Raw genomic sequence first — 20,077 nt, forward strand, 5'->3', positions numbered from 1 at the left:
ATGATACTCATTTTTTATTTATACTAATATAGAATGGCGAACTCGACATATGATTTGCCATGGGGCTTTAGCTTTCCATATACCCTTTTATTTGACTTAGCCTAAGTCTTGCCTTACTGTTAGTGTATTAGCCATTCTTTGGGGCGTGGTTAGGTATTGACATGAGGGTTAGTGCTTTCTTTTCTTGGACGTATGTTTCTTTTTTCTGTAGTTGTGTCTTTGATACTTTACTATTCACTCATTGTTTTTTCTCAGTAGTTTATAACTTTATTATTATTATTATTATTATTATTATTATTATTATTATATTAGTTTAGTATGGTTGTTTCACTAATTGTCTTAGTAAATTAAATGTTACACGAATGTTTATATATCTCACTTAAGAAAAAAATAATTTTTTTGGAGCCGAGGGTCATAGCTAGAGCAACCTCTCTCTCTATCTCTTGTGTTGCCCTCATCATACGCACGAATAGTTAATGCTTCGAGTGGTGAGATTATAGTTGGTAAGTTTGTCTTGTTCATAAAAAGTTTATAACTAAAGTGTATATAATATGGTATGATATGATATAACTAATAACAGCCAATGAAAAGCGTTGCTTTCATTTGGGGAAAACATGGCTGTGTCTGGAAATTTGGATGCAGAAAATCCTCGTATTTTGCCGAAATCCAGACATAAGGGTTTTTCTGTGTGTAGGGTCAATTGTATGCACTGGAATTTAGGTGAAAATATGGTTGAGATTGCTGCCTTTGCACATCTTAAACCTTGTGTTTGTGAAATGGTTGACTTGAGATTTGAGATTGATGAACACATCGAGAAAAGGGTGCTTGGAAGTGCATTTAATCTGAATCTGATGATGAATGTTTGTGATCATAAAATTTATTTAATCTTTAATTAGTGTGGATAACAATGGAAATTGAATACCTTCAAAATACACACCCGAACACTCCCTTTGATCAAATAAAAAGGTTTCTAAACCCAAACCTAACCGCTCCAAAAATTGGTTGGAGACAACCGAACTATCGGTTTGAGATCCTCTTCGTTAAAGTCGGGTTGTGCACCTTCACTCACTTCGTTTGTTTTTAGTCCTACCTAGGCTCCTTTGTGAATGTGACAGTTTTAGCTCAATTTCTTGAAAATGATTTGATATGGTTTGAAATTTGAACATTACATAATTATACTAACTCATATGATAATCACGCAACTTGTATTTAAAAATAAACACATATGTAATTACCCAACTTATATAAATAAATACCCAACTTATATGATAATCACACAATCTATTTTCATAATTATATATATTAAAAACCATTATTTGATTCCTCTCACATTTCAACTATTCATCGATGCACAAAATGTACTGCGCAGTCATGTACATTATATGCACAACACATCGACTTTTTTTTTAAACATTTTTTTAATAAGTAAATCAATATTATTCTCAAATATTATGCTTGATTTTATAGTGTAATTAAAAAAAACGTCATATAAAAAATTATTATTGTTTAAACAAATTGCATGAACCTGAAAAAAATCAACCATGGAAAGTACACTTTCTCTCTCCTTGTGTGGAAATTGATGAGGCGACGTCTTTCCATCATTCCATGTAGGGGTTCAAAAATCTTTCTTGCAATTTGTATGATGTATTTAAACCTTTACCCTAAAAAAATAAAGATTTAAAAAAACTTTGTTGATGAGTTAATTACCTGGCCTAAATAAAAAGTTCATGCTTTGACCCGTCACCCAACCTACCCGACCCATTTTACCACTTCTGTGGAAACTTTTTTAACACACGTTTTTCTTGAATTTTGTCACTATATATAACCTGTGACTGAATCCCATAACTTTGTAAACATAAAGTAGCAACTTTGCAGTACTCAAAATCCAAATTTGAACTTACCTACCTGATATGAAACTTAAGAACAACTCTAACATATCATTGTTCAACTGTCATGATTGGAATCACTGACATCCTTTGCATCATTATACTCTTACAGCTTCATTCATCATCCTCATCAGCTAATGTGACAAATGACAGAAACACCCTTCAACCGCCAACAGGCCTTTGTCTAGAAAAGCTTGGCAACAGCTCCTACCTCTGCATGGTCCCGCACCCAGACGGGTCCAACCGAGTCTTTGTATGCAACCAACAAGGTAAGATATGGTTAGCCGTGGTCCCTGAGGTGGCCTCTTCACAACCTTTGACGGTAGATGAATCCGACCCCCCGTTTCTTGATTTGAGTGATCAAGTTCAGTTTGCAACCGAAATGGGACTTACTAGCATTGCTCTTCATCCAAACTTCACTCAGAATGGGAGATTGTTTGTTGTGTTTAATTGTGATAAGTTTAAACAGCCCGGATGTGAAGGCAGATGTTCGTGTAATACTGACGTCGGTTGTGATCCTTCGAATGTTGAATCTATTCAAGAATCTTATCCGTGCCAGTTTCATGTTGTGATCGCTGAGTTTACCGCCAATGGGACTACCCGTTCTTCAAAAGTTTCATGGGTAGTTACTAGTTAGTTAATATAGTTGCCTTTTGAGTTCTTAAAGTTTTTCCCAAATTACCCTCCAATTTTCAAAGTTTTTGATTGAAATTTAAAAACTTCGATGGTTTTTAAGAGTAAAGAAAGTTGGCTACTTAAAATGAAAATTTGACCCTTGTTGACCACCTTTCATGCTTCTGAAAATAGATTTGACTTTTAAAGTCAAACCTAGTACATTGCTATATTTAAATTAGACACATTTTATGTTTTTTGATTCTAGAATCATTGAACATATTTTTTTGATCATATTTTACAGACGGGCCATGCTAATTCGGTTGAGGTGAGGAGGATATTCACAATGGGCCTCCCGTTTGAACCATATCATGCGGGCCAGATTCTTTTCGGCCCGACTGATGGTTACTTATATGTCATGATTGGAGACGCTTCACACGTTGCTGACCCGTACAATTTTGCACAAAACAAGAAGTCATTGCTCGGAAAGATATTAAGGCTTGATGTTGACATCATACCGAGTACGCATGAAGTCTATTGTAGATTCATACAATGTTCTAAGCAGCTTTGTCAATGATTTAGAATATTGTTGTAATGCATTAGTGTTATTTTTTTTATAATACATATATAGGTGAAGAGGACGCCCTGCTTGCGGTGCACGCATATAATGTATATATGTGTGAACCCTCGGGTGGGCAAAAGCGAAATTGCACTAATTTTGACGTTATTTTACCAATATCGTGAAAATAACGTTAAAAGTGGCGGAAGGTTAATCAGGCATCATGTGGTGGCGTTGATAGCCGAAAGACAAGGGTACATGCACCAATCGGTCGGTGTCCCGATGGTTGAGTGTTATGTGCCTTATGTCCAAGGCTTGATGCAAAACTACTATCGAGCCGAGGGTCTCACCGGAAGCAGCCTCTCTATCCCTATGGGGTAGAGGTAAGGCTGTCTACATCTTACCCTCCTCAGACCCTACTATAGCTTTGCTATTGGTGGGATATACTGAGTACGATGATGATGATGATGATATATAGGTGAAGAGGAAATAAGTAGGCTTGGGTTATGGGGAAACTATTCAATACCAAAAGATAATCCATATGCGAATGATAAGGAATTTGGGCCCGAGATTTGGGCCTTGGGCTTTAGTAATCCGTGGCGTTGCAGTTTTGACTCGGGCAGACCTTCTCGCTTCATATGTGGAGATGTCGGTAAGGTATGTCTTTTTAATCAATTTTCAAGGCGGGGAAATGGCATGTTGGATAATGGGTAAAAATGGGCCCGGGCCTAGAGACGGTAATTCTTGACATGGCCAGAACACAACACGAAAATAATCAGGTGTTTTGGGTTGCCAAGTATAGCCCATTTTTTAAAAGGGGCCATGTTTGGGCCGACCCGTTTTAAAAACGTGTCGGGGTTGGCACGCTTAAAAACCGGCCGTGTTCGGGTCGGTTCGTTTAAAAACAGATCGTGTTAGGGTTGACCTGTTTAATTGTAGGTAATATTACTAATCACTTCTTTATTTTACAAAAAATATTTATTGTGTTATTAGAGTTATATTTATGTTAGCTAATTTAAATGTGATTTTGTAGACTGTATGCATTAAAATTACATATTGGACCAGAAAATAGTTAACAAAGAATTTGTCTACAAACTTATGATGCTAGATTTATTATTTATAGGATCAATACGAAGAGATTAATATAATTAAGGTGCTGTTTGTTTTTGCAGACATAAACTGTCTGCAAGCTGATTTCATCTGTTTTCATGTCTGCAACTGAAGATGTGGTCTGAAGATCTGCAAGCTGAAAATATAAGACTGTTTGTTTTTATAAGCTGATACTGTCTGCATAACTGTCAAACTTATCTCACAAGATAGAAGTCATTTATTCAAGTTACATCTAGTTTTTAGTCTTTGCTTGCCATGCCGATTTGGTTTTGGTGGGTGGTGGAAGGTGGTGGTGGTGGATGGTGGTAGTGGCGGCGGACGGTGGGTAGTGGCGGTGGATGGTGGTGGTGGACAATGGGTGGTGGTGATGGATGGTTTTGGTTGGTGGTGGACGGTGGTGGTGATGGATGGTGGTGGTGGTGGGTGATGGATGGTGGTGGTGGCGGTGATGGATGGTGGTGGTGGTGATGGATGGTGGTGGTGATGGATGGTGGGTGGTGGACGGTGGTGGTGATGGATGGTGGTGGTGGTGGCGGACGGTGGTGGTGATGGATGGTGGGTGGTGGACGGTGGTGGTGATGGATGGTGGGTGGTGGACGGTGGTGGTGGCGGTGATGGATGGTGGTGGTGGTGGCGGTGATGGATGGTGGTGGTGGTGGGTGATGGATGGTGGTGGTGGCGGTGATGGATGGTGGTGGTGGTGGCGGACGGTGGTGGTGATGGATGGTGGGTGGTGGACGGTGGTGGTGATGGATGGTGGGTGGTGGACGGTGGTGGTGGTGGTGGCGGTGGATGGTGGTGGACGGTGGCGGCGGGGTACGGGGGTGGTGGTGGCGGCGTACGGTGGGTGGTGGTGTTGGCGGACGGTGGTAGGAGCAGTGGATGAGAGGGTGGCTGCAAAGGGAGAAGAGTAGGGTTTTTTTGTGAAGATGTTTTAAGCAAGATTTCCTTGCTTTTCTTTTAAGATGAAAGAAGATAACTTCAGATCTGTTTTAAGAAAAAAAACAAACAGTCTTCAAGGGTAATGTCTGCGCGCCTGCAGACATTAGCTCCTTGAAGATGTTTGAAGAAAAAACAAACACCCCCTAAGAAGGGCGGAAACTACGGGTGGCGCGTATACGAGGGGCCATATCTCACTCACCCGTCATATGCTCCCGGGGGGTACACTCAACCAACCGCCATAACTACCATATTTCCTGTGACGGGATACAAACATGACAATATTGATGCAAGCAAAGGCCCCACCTCGATAGTGGGTGGCTATTTCTACCGGGCCAATGCTGACCCGTGCTTGAATGGCTGGTTAGTATATACTTACATTATGATTTTTGTGTTTTGACAAAAATTAACAGGTTTAGTATATGTGGTTTTCAGTTTGTAACATGTTTGCACCCACGCTAACTTTTGTTAAAACTTATGTTAAATGTTAAAAAATGATAAGTTTGCCATTTTAATTGATATATTAATAGTCCTTAAGTTTTACTTTTGTAACATATTTGGGTCTGACGTAAGGACTATTTGTAATCATACAAATAGTGCTGGAACATAAATATGTTACAATATTAAAGCGTAAATATTATGTATGCACTTAGATATGTTTAACCTTAATCAATCCTTAATCTATAAACAGATCTCAGATCTGTATGTATACGGTTAATTCTTAACTCGGATCTAGCTCATTGTTACGTTTGATTGTATGTTATATATATATATATATATATAGATTATCAGTAGTAGTATGTGTATGTATGTATAAAATTAAGATGAAGATTGAGAGAGATTGGACAGGGTTTCGTTAATTAACTCTCAAAACTTAAATAACTTGTGAACAGTGTTCACATATAAATAGACGATGGAGTAATTCGTTAACATCCCCTAACGAACTAATCTCCAATTCGTCATATACATTAAACAAACATAATCTACCTAACGAATCACCCCCTGATTCGTTAAACATCCTTAACGAATCAGGAGGGAATAAACTTAAGTCTTAGTTCGCTAAACAACCTTAGCGAACTAGACATTACTAATAACGAATTACAATATAACTTAATTGTTTATTACATTAAACATAAACGACAAATACGTTAACAATAAATACAAAGACTCGAGAAGCAAAACCGTGCACTAACAAACACCCCCTCGTCTTGAGCTCTTTGTCTTTAAATTACTTGAAGCGCTTGGCTTGCCAGTCTCTGCAACTATGAATTCCGTTTTCATAACACACACGCACAACGCGTTGGAATTGCATAGCCAGGTCATAGTCTTCATTGCGCTCAATAAGAATCCTGTTCTTGTGTAGCACATCATTGTTGGTCTCGGTTAAATTCACCAACCACATCGGGTCAATGATCTTTATTAGCTCAGTCTTCAACCCTGTACCAAGAACAATGACGGCCTCGCCAGTACGATTATCGTAGTACCAACGGTTGAAGGATAAATGCATGTGTTGGTTTAGTGTCTTCACCGGCACCCGCTTCATCGTCTTCGACGGCTTTACTTAAAAAACCAACTTCTTCCAACCCGTTTTTGGATCAATCTCATTGAGACGCTTGCGGATAGGAATTTGTGGTTTAAAAAATTTGAACCCGTGATCCACTTCAAACAACAGATGTTGGTGAAACCAACTTGCATGTTTATTCCCACCTCTATTAATGAATGGACGGTATGCTAGAGTACGTACGTCCCATCTCGGTAATGAAAGAACATCAGACATCCTTTGTTAGTGCACGATTTTTGACTGGTGATTTGCAGTTAAAATATTCAAGATTAAAGTATTCGATAGCTACGGAAAACTATTTCGTGCACTAACAGATTCGTTATCCATAAATATTCACTCCATTCGTTACATTAGTTCGTGCTATCCTTTCGTCAACCAATAACTCATTCTTTACACACTTAACGAATCAACTCAATTCGTTATAAATTACCATTCTTAATTCGTTATAACAATCCTCATTCGTTATAACAGTTACACGCCATTCGTTAAGAATTCCAATTCGTCATACACATAACCTTAATTCGTTACCAATACCTTAACGAATCACCTTAACGAAATAACTTAACTAATTGCTTTAATTCATTATCTTTAACTTCACAAATCAGCTTCACGAATTGCCTTAATTCGTTCCATTTTCCTTAACGAATTAACTTAATTCGTTAAATTCCCATAACGAATTGCTACAGTAGATTCGTTAAACTTCCTTAACGAATTAGCTACAGTAATCATAACGAATTAGGATCTGAACTGTTCGACGGAAAAACGAATTTTGCCGGAAAAATCAGTTACAGTGGCCGGAAAAGGTAGATCTGGCCGGAATCTGGAAATTTGAACTTTAAATACATCGATTATACAATATGATATGAATACTTTAAATACATAGTTTATTGATAAATAATGAATAATTACATAATAAGTTATATGGAGAGTATTAACTTAGATCTAGATTTCTCTCTAAATATGTACATCTACAAATGAGCATGGATATGCCTATTTATAGGCCAAAGCACCAATTCGTTAAGTTAACTCTAATTCGTTATGCCTCCATAACGAATTAGACTCCATTCGTCAACATTCCATGACGAATGGTAATAACTTAACGAACTAGCCCTCATTCGTTATGCTTCCATAACGAATGGACTTATACATTAACGAACTAGCCTAGATCACTAACGAATGGACCTTATTCGCTATACAAACCATAGCGAATGGGCCATTTACAATAAATATTCAATCTAGACTATGTATAAATTATTCGAATGCTACGGACAACAATTTCGTGCACTAACAGACACCCCCTTTTCGTAGCTATCGAATACTTTAATCTTGAATACTTTAACTGCAAATCACCAGTCACAAATCGTGCACTAACAGACACCCCCTTGACTGATGATTTTCGGGCTTGTGCAGACGGACAATCTTTAAATCTTTTCAGCAAACCAATAACTTGTAGCTTTTCATATCAGATCCCCCCCTCAAAGTGAGCAACTCTTGGAGATCATCCCGATCATCCACTGGCGTATGATATGGTTCAATCTTTCAACAATCAGCAGCGAGTCATCAGCTATCCGTCAACACCGGTAAAGAAAAACATATCTTTACGTTTAACCTCGTTACACATCTTCGTGAACAACTCGATCATTCAGCATCTTTCACTTCGGTTTTCCCTCTCTTGATAACGTATATTCCAAATATACCCTTTGAAGCTCTTCCACATCCCATTCGCAAAGATGCACTAATGTTTGGGCATAAGATTCAGAGTTCCAACCTCCATTAATAAACTCCAAATGATCAAATTCTTCAATCAAATGACAAGACTCGTATATTCTTCAATAAGATCAACCCATTCGAGAATCGTCCCCTTCAACAGAAGTAATCCGCTGTATACTCGTAGCCAACATAGTCAGGATCAAAGTCCCTCAGAAAGAAGTAAACGAACAGACACTCGTATCCCACATAGTCAGGTTTCAATCTTTGAACAAATCAATCACCAATCGAAAAACAATTACAGTCTTGAACTCAGTCAAACGTAGCTTTGCAAGCATGAATTACCACCCGAAATGCAGTAATTTTTCTAGAAACCATGCAAATGTAGGAAGAGACATGCTTAAATAAACTCAAATGAAAGTTTTTATCTCCCCCTTTTCTTGACAAATTCAGCAAGGTCTTGAATAATATTCAAGGTTCACAAACAAACATTCTCCTTCTTAAATTACACGAGATCTCCCCCTCGCCCAGCCGAAACACGTAAACAGTCGGCCGGAAAATATATTACCAAAATTTACACGAAGAGTCTCCAATACCTTAGGAACATCCCAGAAAAATTTCAATTAAGAAAATTTTTCCTGATTTTCCCGCCAAATATTCACCGAAAGTTCTCGAAAAATAAATATTATCGACAAAATTTTCGAGAATGAAATCTCAATCACGAGAAGTATTCAGGAAAAAATTCGCGCAATAAAATTTTTCCCGCCAAATAATTTTTTTTTACGAATCAACTCTCCATTCGTTATACATATCCACCATTCGTTACACACTTAACGAATCTATTCAATTCGTTATAAATTACCAACTGTAATTCGTGATAACATTTACACGAATGGCTTCCCATTCGTTAAGATGTCCACACTTTATCAAACATAACGAATTAGTCTTAATTCGTTACCCATACCTTAACAAATTCACTTCACGAATCACCTTATTTCGTTACATTTACCTTAACGAATTAACTTAACGAATTGCCTTAATTTGTTACCTTTAACTTAACGAATTACACTAACGAAGTACCTTAATTCGTTATCATAACCTTAACGAATTAACTTAATTCGTTAAATTTTCCATAACGAATTGCTACAGTAGATTCGTTAAACTTCCTTAACGAATTAGCTACAGTAACTAACGAATCAGGTGGTTGAATCTGAACTGTTCGCCGGAAAAACGAATCTCGCCGGAAAAATCAGTTATAGTGGCCGGAAAAAATATATCTGACCGGAATCTAGATTTTTTGAACTTCATCAATGGTGAAATCATCTAAACACCATAATTACCCATGAAAATCACCACGAACACTCGGTTTTTCATGCTAATCACGAATATATCAACCATTTAACTTAACAACCACTGATTTATCACCAAATAAATCAACCCGAAACCATGCTCTTTCATGGCAAAACCTTAAATATACCATAATTAATCACCAGAATCCACAGAAACATGCGGATTTCAATCATAAACACAAATCCATCATCCAATTAACTTTACCATCACTGAATCATCATAAACCGAATCAAAAGTTAACATGCTCTTCCATGGTGAATTCTTCAATACACCATAACTTAACACCAAATTACACAGGAAGTTCCCTCTTCCATCAATAAACACGAATTCACCAACAAATCCACCAATAACACACTAAATTACTCCAGATCTGACCAAAACCCGACGAACACGAAGAACACGAAAAACTCAGATGCATACCTTAATGTTGATGCATCGAGAGCAGCTCCTGCTCTGATACCAATTGTAGAAACCTTCCAAGATCTAGCCGCGTCGATACATCGATTATACAATATGATATGAATACTTTAAATACATAGTTTATTGATAAATAATGAATAATTACATAATAAGTTATATGGAGAGTATTAACTTAGATCTAGATCTCTCTCTAAATATGTACATCTACAAATGAGCATGGATATGCCTATTTATAGGCCAAAGCACCAATTCGTTAAGTTAACTCTAATTCGTTATGCCTCCATAACGAATTAGACTCCATTCGTCAACATTCCATGACGAATGGTAATAACTTAACGAACTAGCCCTCATTCGTTATGCTTCCATAACGAATGGACTTATACATTAACGAACTAGCCTAGATCACTAACGAATGGACCTCATTCGCTATACAAACCATAATGAATGGGTCATTTACAATAAATATTCAATCTAGACTATGTATAAATTATTTTGAATGCTACGGACAACAATTTCGTGCACTAACAAGATACAAGGTTAAATTTGTCATTTTTTATGTTTTTAACTGAAGTTAGTGTTGGACACTAAGCATGTCACAAACCGGAAACCACATATCAAACATGTTTCTTTTGAAAATTAGACCCCAAATTAAGTTGTCAAATCACATGAACTGTTTTTGTAATAACTCTATATATTTTGTGCAGGTACATATACACAAACTTGTACAGTTATGACATATGGGCAGCTATTGAGACCACTGAAACCAGTGAAAACTTAACCGCTTTCAGTGTCCCTTTCGGTTGTGCTCATGACTCACCAATGGAATGTGGGTTCAAATCGGGGGCTAACAATGTGCCTGACCTTGGCTACGTGTTGTCATTAAGTGAAGATAATAATAAAGACGTGTACTTGTTGACAAGCAGTGGTGCGTATAGAGTTGCAGCCCCGAGTCGGTGCGGGTACCATTGTGCCACAGAAAGGTATTCAAACGTGACTAGAGTTGCATCATCTGGAAATTTATTGGAGATTGCATCTTTAGGAGCATGTTTCATCTCTTTTATGGTGGTTCTTTTTCTTTAGTTCTTGAGGTAAAATGATTTACATATCCACAAGACCAAAATATGGTGGCATTTAAACTTCGACATGAGTCTGTAAGAAAGGATACTGAGAGAGCGTTCTGCATGCGTCCTCAAGCTAAAGGGGAACAACATGAGCTAGGTCGAGCAAGAGCTTAGAAGTTGAAAGTAGTAAGCAATTTAATGTATGCATAGCATACATTATATTATACTACGTAATAAGATTATAGGGGATGAATGTCAATTCATATCATATCCAATTGGTATGGTGATGATGAAGTTTAAGAGGATCAACCAAGTTACAAACATTGAGTCAACAAAACTTCAACGTTATTCGAAATGGTTTAGTGAACATGTGTAATTTGTTAAACATTAGGTGCCAAAAGTTTATTCTTGTGATTCCCACTTTCTTTACCTTTCCTTTCTTGCATGTAAAAATAATTATCAGAGGCTAAAATGAAATTTTCACATCTTCTTTTTATTCATTTAGTCTTATTATTAATTATTTACGGTTTTGTTGGGTGTTTGATCTAGTGAAAAATGGTGTATTAGCAAACGAAATTTTATCGTTTATTAACCAATCATATAACTTTATAGTATTATTTTGCGTTACCAATCTTCACATAAGAACTAAAAGGTAGCACAAAATCAAGATTGTTGGTTGTCAAGTTGGTTGGACTCTTCATATATAAACTTCTTTTTATTAGAACAAGTTGAAAAGATTAGGATTGATTCAACCATAGCTAACCCCATATCATGGGTTTTCCGTTACTAATTATTAGGGTATGCAATTAGTTTAATCTAACATCAATAATTTAGGTATGCAATTAGTTTAATCTAGTGTTTAACCAAATAATCCACCAAATATAAACCTATTCCTAGACTCTTTTGTTAGTGATTTTAGTGTAATTGGAGATTATGTTGATCAAGTTAATTATAATATAATTCTTAATAAGTCTGGTGCGGAGTGCACACTTATTTAATCTTATTATAATTGGAACTTAGGGGCGAAACCCTTAAGTCATGGGGATTCCAAAGGGGCAACGCCCCCTTGGCGGGGGGTCCGGGGGCAGCGCACCTGGTAGCAGGGTTTAATGGGTGGTAGCCCCTGACAGGGTCCAAATAATGAGCGTATGTTGTTATATTTTCTACCCTTCCAAATAATGAGCGTATTTTTATTTTGACATATGCTGTTATATTAAAAATGCATTAGATATTTAATTATTATTAAATTTCGTAATTATTTTTCATGTCAAGATAATGAGCGTATTTTATTTTGAAATTCAAAATCTGATAACTGCTTATGATAACTGTAAAACAGTTATCATGAATTCTAACCCTAAAACCATCGTTTGATCACACGATGAAAACTTCTGGTTCAATAAACTCTCTCATTCTTCATACTGATTCTTGCACTCAATATGAGTTTTATCCGGTCAAAACATTTGGGAACCAACAATTAGTTTTGATCTGAAAGCGTTTCACGACTCTCAGATTTTCCTAAGATATATGATTACAGAAATTCCCAACATCTTTAATCCAAATAGTTTTAAATCCATAATAGTTTTTGAAGAAGATGTCATATTATCATGAACTTTAAGTTAATTAGAGCATGCTTTTTACGCCTTATCTTCTACCCTTCCATTAACTTTCTTTTAAGTTCATCATCTTTGAGCATTTCTATTATTAGAATGCATAACCCATAATGCAATATTTTTCTTTTCCGGTGACTTGTAATCTATCATACGGCCTCCGTGTTGTGACAAGATCAATATGAGAAATGGACCATGGAACGAAGAGGGGGATGAACATACTAGGCCTTTGTAAACAAACTAACAACAAGTAATTGGCAAGTTGGGGCTCCTAGAAAACTAAGTTATTTGTTTTTAACTTTTGACTATATATGAACTAATATCCTACATTGCGTGCAATAATCGGTCCTTTGGTTCTAATATTTGTGCTTTTTTAATACTAAAAGGTTTACGAATATGTGGGAAGAGTTGTAGGTTAAAGAAAACAACCACTACGAGGAATGTTAACAACAAGCTCGAAAACTTTACGTCTCAAGAAGAGGAGTTGATCGTCAAGCTCCATTCCGCTATAGGCAGCATACTTTTCCCTTTTTCTTCAACATTTTTTTTCTTGTTACTTAAGTTAAATAGGATGGTTATTTTGGTATTTGATCTAGATGTTAAAACATATGACATAAACAAGTCAATAATCATTGAAAATGAACACATTCATAGGAATTTTGATAAAACCACAAAAAACTTCTAATGCAAAAAAAAGAAAAAAGAAAAAATACAATATTAAAATACAAAATGTAAATATCTGTTAGTAATCCTTAGTGATTACAGAGGTCTAAACCAGAGAAAACTCTGTAAAATATGTTGGTGAACCACTGGTAAATTCTTTACCCACATATTTTCCGATATACCACTTTCATCAAGAGATTCCAACAGATGTTTCCCTCGTGGAAACCCCTACTTGTTTGTAGGTAGTGTAGGAAATGAAATAATTACTCGCAGTAGCTCCATATACAATTATACATTTGATCCCATTGAAGTCAATTGCTCAGTACAAGTTGTGTTTCACTTGATTCTGTAGGGATCGGTTTTTTGGTAACGAGTTCTTACAGTTATTGATGTTGTATGTTTCTTTTCTAGGTGGCCAATTATAGCCCAACAACTTCCAGGAAGGACGGAAAATGATGTGAAGAACTATTGAAATACTAAACTAAAGAAGAAGTTATCATCATTGGGAATTGATCCAGTCACTCATAGGCCATTCTCTCAGATGCTATGTTACGGTTTATTCGAGACAACCGTCAATCTCCCAAGAACACAAGAGAAGAAGAGAAAAGAGACCCAAAATAATATTTCTTTCTTATTCTTTTTCTCAAACAATCAGTCAATCAATCAATCATACCCAGTGAAGTCCCACCAACAGCAAAGCTATAGGTAGGGTCTGGGGAGGGTGGGATGTAGGCACACCGTACCTCTATCCAAAGGGATAAAGAGGTGGCTTCCAGAGAGACCCTCAGCTCTAAAAAATATATGTATGAAACAATACAAAGGAAATCAAAGTTTAACAGTAATAATAATAATAATAAAATAATAATAATAATAATAATATATATATTTATGAAAAGAATATACTATTATGGTGTGAGACCAAAATAAGTTAAATAGAAACCCTAAGTTATTCCTTTCTCCCTAAAAATCCTTAACTTTAATTCTACTTCTCCACGAATTCCTATCCTCAACCATGTCCTCGGAGAGGTTTAGGTCTATCAAATCATGCTTAATACTCTCCTCCCACGTCAATTTAAGTCATCCTCTACCCCTCCTCCCTTCTATAGTAATGTTTTCTACGGATCTAACATGATTCGTCGTTTGTATTCTCTTCACATGTCCAAACCATCTCAATCTCCACTCTCTTATTTTATCTGCTATGTTCGCTACCCCTAATCTCTCCCGAAACACAACGTTTCTTATTCGGTCTAACCTTGTGTGCCCACACATCCAACGTAGCATTCTCATTTCTGCTACCTCTATCTTCCGTACTTGTGCCTTCTTGACTGCCCAGCAGTCTGTTCCATATAGCATTGCAGGTCTAACTGCAACCCTATAAAATTTTCCCTTTAGTTTAGTTGGGAAACTCTTGTTGCACAATATACCTGTGGCTGCTTTCCATCTACACCATCCTACCTGAACTCGGTGTGTCACATCACTGTCTAATTCCCCATCGCTCTGAATAAATGATCCTAGATACTTGAACTTCGTTACCTGCGGCACCACCCGGCCTTCAATGGTGATCTGTACGTCCTCATTGTCAATTCCCCCACCAAAATCACAGTGGAGGTACTCCCTCTTAGAGCGACTAATCCTTAAACCTTTTGTCTCTAAGGTTGTTCGCCACTCCTCAAGCTTCATGTTTAGATCTTGTGTTCTCTCAGCAAGTAAGACAATATCGTCTGCGAACATCATGCACCACAGAAGCGTCCCCTGGATCGACTTTGACAACTCATCCAAGACTACTGCAAAAAGAAACTGACTCAGCGCTGGCCCCTGGTGAAGACCTACCTCTACCGAGAAGAAATCAGTGTCCCCCACTGGCGCACGGACACTTGTTGCACTTTTGGTATACATATCCATAATTATCTCTATGTATTTCCTGGGTACTCCTCTACCCTCCAAGCACTCCCAAAGCACATGTCGTGGCACACTATCGTAGGCCTTTTCTAGGTCAATAAACACCATATGAAGGTCACGCTTTTTCTCTCTATATTTTTCCATCAATCTTCTTATAAGGTGTATTGCCTCTGTGGTGGAACGCCCCGGCATGAAACCAAATTGGTTCATCGTAACCTGAGTTTCCCGTCTAAGTCTAACCTCAATCACTCTTTCCCATAACTTCATAGTATGGCTTAGTAGTTTGATTCCTCGGTAGTTACCACAACATTGGGCGTCTCCTTTGTTCTTATAGATAGGAACTACAACGCTGCTCCTCCACTGGTCTGGCATCTTGCCAGATTTGAGGATGATATTGAACAGAGTAGTTAACCACATGACTCCTTCCTCACCCAGACACTTCCATACCTCGATGGGTATGTTGTCTGGGCCAACCGCCTTAGCCCTTCCCATCCTCTTAAGTGCAGTCTGCACCTCTTCTCGTGTGATCAGTCTGCAGTAGCAGTTATTCGGTTGTTTTCGTTGGACGGTTGTGTTGTCATGTTCTTCTTGGTAAGCTCTCCCATTGTTAAAAAGATTGTGGAAGTAGGTTTGCCATCTTAGCTTGATGTCCTGCTCCTTGACCAATACATGGCCATCAGTATCCTTTATGAACTTCACAGTCCCTAGATCTTGCCTTCTACGCTCCCTAGCTTTGGAAATCTTAGACATAGCATGTTCACCATCTTTTGTTTCTAAACGTTCATACATCCGTTTATAAGCCGCGTTCTTTGCTTCCGCCACTGCCTTCTTCGCCTCTCTCTTGGCCGTTTTGTAGATTTCCCTCAATTCTACTCGCTCCTCATCATTCGTGCACCTTGTAAGCTCCCTAAAGCATCCTTGTTTGTCTCTTATCTTATCTTGTACGACCTCATTCCACCACCAAGACTCCTTATGCCCACCTACCTTTCCTGTTGTGACCCCGAGAGTCTCCTTTGATACTTGAATGATATTTGTCGCCATATCTTCCCATATATGAGTTGATTCCCCATTTAGTCTAGCCCGCGTCTGCAGTATGATTTTATCCTTAAACAGTAGGATATTTTCGTCCTTCAAATTTCCCCATCGAATTCTAGGTGTACCTTTCTTCTCTCAAACAGTCAGCTTATTTCTGAAGCCTATATCTGTCACTAGCAGTCGATGTTGAGCCACAACTGTCTCCCCAGGTATGACTTTGCAGTCCTTCCACCAACGTTGGTCTCCTTGCCTCATCAAAAGGTAGTCAATTTGCGTGTCGCGTCCGCCACTGCTAAAAGTGATCAAATGAGAATCTTTTTTCCTAAAATAAGAATTTATAATACCTAGATCATGGGCCACCGCAAACTCTAGGAGGTCTGTTCCGGTCTCATTCCTATCACCAAAACCGAAACCCCCATGTACGGTTTGAAAACCATCGTTAGCCTTACCAATGTGTCCATTAAAATCACCTCCTATACAAATCCTCTCACCCCTAGGTATGCCCCCTACCACTACGTCTAGGCAATCCCAAAATTTTCTCTTTTCCTGGTCCCCTAAGCCTACATGAGGCGCGTAGGCGCAAACTACTGCCACTACTTCCTCTCCTAGTACCAATCTCAGCACAATAATTATGTCATTATGTCTTATCACCTCCACCACACTAGTGTGTAGTTCCTTAGCCACTAGAAACCCCACTCCATTCCTAGCTCCATCCAACCCCGAGTACCACAACTTATACCCATTACACTCAACCCCTCTATTCCTTTTCCACTTAGTCTCCTGGAGGCATGCTATTTGAACCCTACGTCTTTTAAGCACATCTACCAATTCTAGCAACTTACTATTTGATGTTCCTACATTCCAAGAAGCCAAACGCAATATATACTCCCTATCTTTACCCTTTCCTACACCCCTCGTTTCAGGACATGGTCTCAGGTAATAGTCATGGTTCCTACGCTCTATGATTGCAACTAATCACACAAACGCAAACAATGGAACACCCAATCAAAATGATGATAGTAAAATTAATAATAATAATAATAATTGGTAGCAATAATAATAATAATAATGTCAGTGGAGAAAGTTAATGATTCTGAAAGTTCAAAGTTGGAACGGCCTACCTGGTTGGGAGTTCGTTGACCGGAAAAGGGAGAGCCTATGGAAGAAAAAGATCATAAAAAAAATCTCTCGAACGGTGACAAAAAAGCAAAAATAACGTTCTCCTTTTAGAGCAACAATTGGTTCTTGCCGGTTCGAACTTGATCCAGCTTGTCCGTTCAACTGAGATGTTCCGCCGGAAAGAGACCTGCACAAACAAGAGCGCACCTACCTTTTGCCGTGTGGAGCTTATGGCCGAAGCAAGCTCCCGTCGGAGAATATGGCCGTATCAAGCTCTAGCCGGAGAAGATGACCAGAGAGGGATTTGACAATTTGTAATGGAGCGGCTGTGATGGAGCGGCGTGGTGAGGTCCCAGGTGGTGGAGTGACGGTGGTGAGGAGCTGCGGCTCGGTGTATAGATCGGTGGCCTGATGGCCGGAAACTGTTTGTCCGGCGGGATAGTGTTTGTGTCTTTTTTTCTCAAAGACATAATAACTGGAAAAGATAAACAAAAGGAAACCTAATTATAATACAATAAGGAAACTAAATAAAAGATAAACTTAAATAATAATAATAATAAAATAATAATAATAATAATAATAATAATAATAATAATAGTAATAATACTTTTATTATAGGATCGTATCAATTCCTGACCCCTTGAAAACGTCCTTGTCCTCAAGGACAGAATCACGTTGCCATGGTGGTCGCCACTCGAGTCGTACAACGACAAGTGGGGCGGTCTCAACGTAGCACCACGGTGGCCGCCATTCGAGTCTTCCGGTGTTATTCGGGTCAATGTCAACGGACCACCACAAGGGGTGCAACACGGGTCGCCTTGTTGTACCTTTTATTGGTGTTGGCGCCAACAAGCTAATTTTATTGTTGTAGATTTGATTGACATCTTTATTAACCATCAAATTACAACTTTGTTGCTTATATTTACCAGTTTCATGCCCACCTAATGTCACATCCCCCAATCCTTGAGTAACTTCCTCATTAACAATGGTTTTGTGATCAGACTTTGCAATTGCATTGACGGAACTAGCGTGAAATTGAGTATGCATTGTTGTAGTGAAACCATCCCAGGTGAGGAAGTCTGAACTACGAAGCCAACTATTGAACCACCAGAATGGTTCATTATCGAAGGATTCAATGACATAGGGAACCGCTCGTCGCCATAGATCGCGTAAAAAAAATATCGCTCTGCTTGAGAGATCCATAGGGCGGGATTAGATCCAGTAAAACGAGGTTGTTGTGGATGCTCCCACAAGAGTTTTTCCAAAGCCATCTAGGCTAAGGCTCAATGAAAGCACCAATTGATACGGTTTATTCGAGACAACCGTCAATCTCCCAAGAACACAAGAGAATAAGAGAAAAGAGACCCAAAATAATATTTCTTTCTTATTCTTTTTCTCAAACAAGATTACAATATATAGGAAAACCAAAGACATAATAACTGGAAAAGATAAACAAAAGGAAAACTAATTATAATACAATAAGGAAACTAAATAAAAGATAAACTTAAATAATAATAATAATAATAATAATAATAATAATACTTTTATTATAGGATCATATCATGCTAGCCGATTATGGCAACATAAGTGGACTTACAAGAACCCAAACTGGAATGTGTTCACTTGGTAAAGACAACAAGAACACATTATTCACATAGGATCAAGAAATCCAACAAGTCACTTTGGATACATTAATGTTTCCTAGTTTCAACAACAATATTGTCAAACTCGAACTACTGGAAATCATCAAAACAACCGATTCGCTAGATCTTTTAACTCAACTCCAAGCTATCACATATGCCAAGGACTCATCAACGAACCAAGAAATCTCTAACCCATTCCATGTTTCTGTAGCATCATCTTCTTCTAGCACTTGTTCAACCTTGAATGAAACTATTCCACAACAAACATTTAATTGGCGTGATTATTTAACTGATAATGCACAAGATGGAAATGGAAATGATGAAAACCTCAACCTAGAAGTAGTTGAAGGATTTGAGGTAGTTAAAGGTAACAGCCACACTATATTGTTAAATGGTGTTAAAGAAACTATGGAAGAAGCTTGTGATGGGTCATTTGTCGAGGCCATGCTAGACGCAGATCACGACATGCTCTTGGACTTTCCCGGGCTTATGAGTGAACCATCTTATTATTAAAATTCGGCTTGGTTCGAATACTAAAGGGTTAAAATAATGATTTGTTTAATTTATTAAGGTACATGAACCTTTTACAAAACCCTTTTGGAAAGCAATAGCGAGTAAATGGAATCATTTTTCGAAGCGATTTAATTCAAAGTAAAGAAGGCAGAGCAAAATGTACGTACTTGATATGCATATATATTACTATAGATGTAACAAGTTCAAATTTGGAAAAGAGACCATTATATATTACTAGTATGTTGATGATAAACAAATACAGTTAATGCTTCACTATTGATGAAAGTTAATGTTTGGAGTTAACTTAAAAGCGATCACACACTCCTCTAAAAGTTACCTCTAAAATCATCTATTGTTTATTTTACGGAACTTTACCTTCACCACTTTGGTGGT

General features: G+C 37.8%; 1 protein-coding gene and 1 pseudogene across 2 annotated transcripts; both read left to right on the forward strand.

Moving 5' to 3' along the window:
• The first annotated feature begins 1,843 nt into the window (after positions 1–1,843).
• Positions 1,844–11,228, forward strand: LOC143593133 (HIPL1 protein-like). The gene is made up of 6 exons (XM_077072852.1): positions 1,844–2,508; positions 2,803–3,019; positions 3,536–3,714; positions 4,181–4,210; positions 5,258–5,469; positions 10,849–11,228. Exons 1-6 carry the CDS (start codon positions 1,954–1,956, stop codon positions 11,222–11,224), a joined length of 1,569 nt encoding a protein of 522 aa, XP_076928967.1. The 5' UTR covers positions 1,844–1,953; the 3' UTR covers positions 11,225–11,228.
• Positions 11,229–12,963: 1,735 nt separating this feature from the next.
• LOC143593129 (transcription factor MYB92-like) lies at positions 12,964–19,715 on the forward strand (annotated as a pseudogene). Its single transcript, XR_013146049.1, has 4 exons — positions 12,964–13,095; positions 13,199–13,325; positions 13,881–14,023; positions 19,098–19,715. The product of XR_013146049.1 is annotated as a transcription factor MYB92-like (transcript).
• The last annotated feature ends 362 nt before the right edge of the window (positions 19,716–20,077 follow it).

The sequence above is a fragment of the Bidens hawaiensis genome, unplaced genomic scaffold (assembly GCF_021521415.1).
Source record: "Bidens hawaiensis isolate Kalapana, Puna unplaced genomic scaffold, B.hawaiensis_p1.1 tig00041714_1, whole genome shotgun sequence".
Lineage (NCBI taxonomy): Eukaryota > Viridiplantae > Streptophyta > Magnoliopsida > Asterales > Asteraceae > Bidens > Bidens hawaiensis.